The sequence below is a fragment of the Sus scrofa genome, chromosome 9 (genome assembly GCF_000003025.6).
Source record: "Sus scrofa isolate TJ Tabasco breed Duroc chromosome 9, Sscrofa11.1, whole genome shotgun sequence".
NCBI classification, from domain to species: Eukaryota; Metazoa; Chordata; class Mammalia; order Artiodactyla; family Suidae; genus Sus; species Sus scrofa.
This window is the reverse complement of record NC_010451.4, coordinates 77,542,780-77,549,854: the sequence shown is the minus strand read 5'-3', so window position 1 is coordinate 77,549,854 and position 7,075 is coordinate 77,542,780. Positions and strand designations below refer to the sequence as shown.

The 7,075-nt window shown below is 34.2% G+C and overlaps 1 protein-coding gene across 6 annotated transcripts in view; it reads right to left on the bottom strand.

Moving 5' to 3' along the window:
• Positions 310-7,075, bottom strand: part of C1GALT1 (core 1 synthase, glycoprotein-N-acetylgalactosamine 3-beta-galactosyltransferase 1) — a 40,204-nt gene continuing 33,438 nt past the window's right edge. For 4 of the 6 annotated variants that reach the window (XM_021063389.1, XM_021063388.1, XM_003130167.5 and 1 more), the window contains one exon: positions 310-6,049. In XM_021063389.1, coding sequence (XP_020919048.1) covers positions 5,858-6,049 — 192 coding nt within the window. In that variant the 3' untranslated portion in view covers positions 310-5,857. The remainder of the gene's footprint in view (positions 6,050-7,075) is intronic. The other 2 variants (XM_005667635.3, XM_021063390.1) reach the window with 1 other exon arrangement.

The window sequence follows — 7,075 nt, the reverse complement described above, 5'->3', positions numbered from 1 at the left end:
AATCTTTTCTTTTTCTCTCTATAACATTTATACATACCTATACACAGATACAAACAGATACACTTACCCGGCCTACAGTATAAGGGCTCCTGTTTTTTAAGGTACATTTTTCAAAGTCAGAGATGGAATATTTTGTTGCTTTAAAGAAAAATAATAATCACGCAATAAAGTTACTTATGCCTATTTAAACTGAAGAAGAACTTTGATGGGAAAATAGTTTAATATTTTTGGTAAAATAACCCAAGACTATCAAGTAAAGACAATGTTTCTTCAGCAACTTTTATATCAGTTAAAAATAATCAGATAAAACAGCTTTAAACATGGTAATTTATTTTATGCAGTTGTTTAAATCCATTGTTTAAAAATGTTCAAAAGGCACTTTAAAAAACATATTTAAAAATACATTTTTCTGACTTATTGGTGATCACTTAAAATAAGCAAGTCACCAAACATTTTTAAACCATTTACGATACTATTTTACCTTACATTAATTTTTAAAATTCCAAAACACAAACATTTGCTGGGTAATATAACACACTGCTTAGCAGTAAGATTAGTTTCCCTTTAATAATATACTTTACATGAATTATTAATTTGCAGGGCCCTGAAAAGTTATTTAAATTTAACTGATATAAACTAAAAACCAGAGAGGTAAAGGAGTTCAACTCTATTCAACTCTGAAACTAGTTTTAGAGTTGGTTTCTCAAAAGATAATTTATAAAGTTTATTTTAATCTGTATTAAAATTTCAACTCCAATATATATAAACATGTCATTTTTAAAAATCAATAAGAGCACATTTAGCACAAAATAAACCACATGTTGGCCTCCAGATTTCTTTTCTTTTTTTTCCTTTCTTCTTTTGGGCATACCTATGGCATGTGGAAATTCTCGGGCCAGAGATCAAATCCATGCAACAGTCACGACCTACACCACTGCTGTGGCAACACTGGATCCTTAACCCACTATACCACAAGGGAACTTCTCTTCACCTGCTACACCCCACCCCATGATTTCTTAAGTATGCTTCTGCCAGGCCTACTACAAATAAGTAGAAAAATGAGGCAAATGAGACCTTTTGAGAAAAGGGGAAGTGGGGGAGTGGTAGAATCCAGATAACTTTACTTCATTTAATAATTGTATATCTAGGATTAGTTTAAAATTGCAAACTTTTTTTTTTTTTTTTTTTTTTTGTCTTTTGTCTACTTAGGGCCACATCCACAGCATATGGAAGTTCCCAGGCTAGGGGCCAAATCAGAGCTGTAGCTGCTGGCCTACGCCACAAACACAGCAATGCCAGATCTGAGCCACACCTGCAACCTACACCACAGCTCAAGGCAATGCTGGATTCTTCATCTACTGAGCAAGACTAGGAATTGAACCCACATCCTTATGGATACTAGTCAGGTTCATTAACCACTGAGCTATGACGGGAACTCCCTAAAATTGTAGACTTTTAAGTAGGTCAAGTATCCTGAGAGCCAGCAAGCATTATTCTTAGATTTTTACTTCCAATCTCACAGGGAAATCTAAAGTTAATAGGTATAAAATTATGTAAGCGACACATACAAACTCTAGTCACTACCAACAGCCAAATTAACTTTGTGAAGGCAGCATTAAAAACAGAGAATGGATGTTAGTTATTAAGGAAAGAAGGATGGGCAATAAATACAAAGAAGCAGAAATTGTCAAAGAATTCTCCAGAGAAATGAAAATCAAAAGGGTTGACTTGATCTAATCAATCAAACATGGGATTTTTTTTTTTTTCAAGCTTCAATCTGGTATATAGCGTAACAAGCTCAAGGAAGTGAAAAATTAATACTCAAACAATTATGAAAATAACCAGTTGGCAAATTTAATGCTCAGATCCAATTACCATGTTTTTTAAAATACTAAAAACTGGTTAGTGATTTATTTTTGAATCTTCTTACAGTAACAAAAACTCTTCTGAAGTTTAAGATACTTGAAACCAAATAATTGAACTCTGGGACAAAAATCTGCTTTGTATCATCTATCAACTTTCCACTTGAAAATATAAGTATACTGATATTGGAGAATATAAGAGAGCAAAAGCCTTATGTTTTAAGACAACACAAAAATCATTTACCCAGATGACAAAAATCTGAATTTAAAAGACAGGTAGTCATTATCATCATGAAACCTGGTTTTATGTGCTCTATCAAATACTTGGAGTGTTTTTTTGTTAGGTCATATAGGACAATCAACTGATTCCTGCAACTAGTAAAATTCTGATAGTATGAATTAGCAGAAAAACACTCTGAACATTATAAAACAATACTGTGCTACCTCTTTTTAAATTTTTTTTCCTAAAAATTGTGGACATTTTTGATGACATTCATTTAGGTATGCTTTTAGTGAAATCAATATGTACTTACTTAACCTTTCCTGCCCCAACATGAAATCACTAAACTTTATAATTTACTGTCACTCTGATTTTGCCAAGATGGAATGATCCACTGACCCTTTAAATTATCTTTAGGCTTTTACATTTAATATATAGTGTGATCCTGGACTACAGTGATTTAAAACATGCATTACGTAAATCTTTGACAGACAATCTTAAGGGCAAGTAATCCTGGGGGGTGTTCCAAAGATTATTTGCACCAGAATTACCCGGTTTTAGAGGAAGGCTGAATAAGACTCACCTGGAAGCCTTGTTTAAACATAATCACTAGCCTCTACACCATCTGAGTTTCAGATTTGGTAGGTCTGGGGTGAAGCCTAGGAGAGGACCAACAGATCCCAGGTGATGCTGATGCTGCTGGTTGGGACTACACTTTGAGAACCATTGCCAAGAAAGCATACTCCTGGATCCCATGACAGAATCAGAATTTCTGGGATTGAGGTCTTGAAATCTCCATTTTAACAAGCTCCCAGGCAAGAGTGTAAGAACCACAAGGACAATTTAGCTGGCTAATTTGATTATTACTGGCCAATGTATTAGATGTCACATGTCATTAAATAAAAATGGAAATAATGCTAAATGACTAACATCAATGCTGACATAGTACCAAAAATACATAGGCTTGGAGTATAATAAATCTTAGCTCCGTTACTTACTAGCTCTGTGACAGTGGAAAATGACTTTAGTTCTCTGAGCCTCAATTTTCTCATCTATAATATGGGAATAACACCTAATTTGTGAGGATAAACACTAATGTATACAGAGTATCTAAGCACACCACCTGGTACACAGTAGGTGTCAAAGAAAAACTAGCTATTAATTATTAGAAGAAATATATGAAATATTTCCTTTAATATCTGATTTGATTAAAGCATATTTTTCATTCATTTAAAACAAATATCTACACTCCAAGATAAAGAATAACAAGAAAACTTCTACACTTAGTACTCCATACTCTGGGTCAGTGTTCTTAAAAGTCATACACATATTCACTCATTTAATCCTCTTAACAGTCCCGTGAGGTAGGTGGTATTACTGTCCCTAATTTACAGATGATGAAATTGAGGCACAGAGATTAGGTAAATTGCTCAAGCTTTCAAAACTAGTGATGGAGCAAGAATTTAAACCAGGCAGTCTGACTCCAGACCCCAGGATTCATCACCATGGTGACCTCCTTTGAGGCAATTTTAAGTTTTTGGATGTCATGGTAAACCATTTATACTTTTAGTACAGAAAAGTAGCATATATGGACTGCAAATAAATTCACATCCATACCAAGGTAAAGAGTTGTTCAAAGAATCAAATGAATGCCTTGAAACTTTGGCAGATGATATCACCATGAAAGTAACAAAAAACAATAGGTAAAAATGGGTGTCAGTTTTCACTACGTAGACAGAGGAATCCATAATCAGCCACTAGGATGAACATCCTTTCAAATAAAACATCCAAAGAGGTCATGGTTTTGACATGTTTTGGCACAATAAAACAAACTATTTAGCTAATAAGCAGCAGATTCAATGGCATGACAACCACAGAAAATGAACATCAGGATAACACATGAGAGGAATGTAAATTATTTGTAACATTTAAAATAATCTTATAGAAAGTCTGTATTCTATTATGATACACTCAGGTGATATTGCTAAAGACAACAAAAATTTTAAATTTTCTTTCCTTCTAGAAATTCTTTAAATAGAGGGTCACTAAAATGAGAACATTCATGAATGTGTTTTTGATGAGTCTTGAATGGGTATTCTGCTCCGTTACAACTGTCCACTGGCAAAACAATCATCCCCAAATAAGTCAGCATCAAAATTCAGGCTGTTGTTCTTAAATTAAGTATTCTGTCTTTTAATAGTTGACATATTTCAGTTTATTTAAGCAGTCTGCATTTTTTAATGCTTTTAATTAACTCTGGTCAAAATCTCGCAAATTATTTTGCCAGCATAACTAATAGCCACCTCAGATCCTGAAAATGAATTTCAAAACTCTGCTTTACACAAGTTATGAAAGGCACAAACAAGTTCTCATCTCTCTATGGGATGAGAATGAAAGGAACTATAATTACATAATTGGAAAGAATTTTAAATAATCAATTAAAAATGTCACTTAGTGATTCCTGAGAGTGGTACTAATGTAAGAAAAGCATCCCCAAATAGCATTACATTTACTATTTATTAGTTACCCATAATTAACAATGGGTAAGCTTAGGAATAAAATATTTAAAAATGCATGTTTATAGAATGCTATTAATGCTTTCAGTAAATAAATATTAATAGTTGAGAATGGCATTCAAGAATGGTTAAATGTTTAGAAAAGAGACAACAGGGACTTCGAAAAAGATTAACTATTAATTAGAACTAAGTACATAATACAGTCAAGGCCAATGATAATTTCAAAATGTGGTTTTATTAATGCACTTTAGGATAAGTGCGATTCTTATTCTACCTTCTTCTGGAAGAAATACTGCCAATTATAAACAGTCACAGCAAAATTTTCATTAGACAAAACTGCATGTGTATGGAGTCCCCATCGTGGCTCAGCAATAACGAACCTGACTAGGATCTATGAGGATGGGGGTTGGATCCCTGGCCTCGCTCAGTAGGTTAAGGATCCAGGGTTGCTGTGAGCTGGGGTGTAGGTCATAGACATAGTTAGGATCTGGCATTGCTGTGACTGCGGTGTAGGCTGGCAGCTGCAGCTCCTATTCAACCCCTAGCCTGGGAACTTCCATATGTTGCATGCGTGGCCCTAAAAAAGCAAAAAACAAAGAAAAAAAAAAACAACCTGCATGTGTATGGGTTGGGGGGAGAGTTTGCTTCAATTTATATCATACTGCAAATATAAATTTTGAGTTTCCAAACAACACTGGGCAACAATGTTTCCTTCTAAATTTTTTTAAGGCAGATCTATTTAGCATTGTGTGTGGATTACTAACATAGTGCAGTGTAGTTTTAGTAAATTTAACAGTTCCTCAGTGAAAATAATTTATGTGGTCAGGAACCAGGCAACAGAACCTCTTTTTCTAGTCCCTCTGCCTGGCCAGAGTTTATTTTATTCTATTTATTTATTTTATTTTGGCCATGTCCAAGGCAAGTGGAAGTTCCTGTGCCAGGGATCAAACCCATGTCACAACAGCGACAATGCTTGATCTTTAACCTACTGAGCCACCAGGGAACTCTTGCCTGGCCACATTTTAAAAACACAAGTTTTTCATATATATATATATATCTATCTGTATCAAAACACATTTTAACAGATTCACAGCTCATTTAAAGCTTCAGTTTACAGTCATTCATATGAAATATTTCTAATATGGAATGCTCACTTAGAATTCCTCACTGGGATTCCAGTGTTCTACATCAGAAATGGAGAAGTTCTTCAGTGCAGTGCTAGACATTTTACACCTGTTATGTTTTTCTTTCAAGAGTTCTCAATTTACTTTTGGATCTTCATTTTTGTATACTTGACTTATTTCCTTTAGCATCTTTTCAGGTAAGGCAGGTTGATATCTGTATAAATAACCATATGGACGAAGATGATAAACGAGGTATTCTAACTCATACATAGTTGTAGGATCAACATAGTGAAAAGAAACTGCAAGATCAGAACAGCAACCAGGACCCTAAAAAAGTAGTGGAAACAGGCATTAATATACAGCACATTGTCTAGATACAATATTCACATACTGATAAAAGAAACACCCATTTTAACAGAAGTCAAGCATTAAAACTGGTAAAGTAAAGCAGACGTACATAATTTATTACACTTGTAAAAGAAACCAAGAATTTTCAGAGTTCCCAATGATTTAAAAATCAAACATGAAATTGCTAAAGTATATCTGAAATAATATTCTCATGTGCCCTATAATGTTTTAGCACAAAAAAAATCTTTAGACTTCTTTAAGGGTCAGCTATACAAAGGAAAAAGCTCTATTTCTTCAAGTTTTGCTTTCTCTTCATAATTTTCTCATTATGAATTTTTGCTTGTCTCAGCCTCAGAAAGACATCTTTGGAACTTTCAGTGACTACAAAGCCTTACCCATCATATGTCTGCAACCTAATACTTCATCTAAACATCAACCCAAACAGCATTTAAGAGGAACTGCTCAGTTAATCCTCAGTTTGAGTCCAAACTTTGCCTACTAGTGTATAATCTTGGGCAAATTACTTAATGTCTACAAGCTTCAATCTCCTCATGTGCAGAAGATAACTACTTAAAGGAGACAATGTGTGTAAAATGCCTGGTACCACGCTTTACCTGTAGGAAATGCACAATAAATGTTAGCTATGACTGACAATAATCAAACTCAGGTGGCCCTCAGCTAAGTCGGTCAGAGTTAAACCTTTGTTCAGTTATATAATTCTCATGGATTTTTAATAGAGTTGGTGTGGGGGTAGATTTAAAACAAGACAAAAACTAGCAAAAACAAAACAAATAAAGAGGAATAAAAACAAGAGAATAAAGAAAAGAGAAGTTTAAAAAACTAGTCCCAGAATTAAATAGTCACAACGTTATTCTGGGGTCAGAATGGGGATCTGGAGACTCACTCAGGTGACTCTATCTAATGTCTTTGCAAGCAACCAGGGAGAAAAACAGTCTGGCAAGTTCCCAGAGAAGATTCATACTGACTTATTAAATTGAACATTTA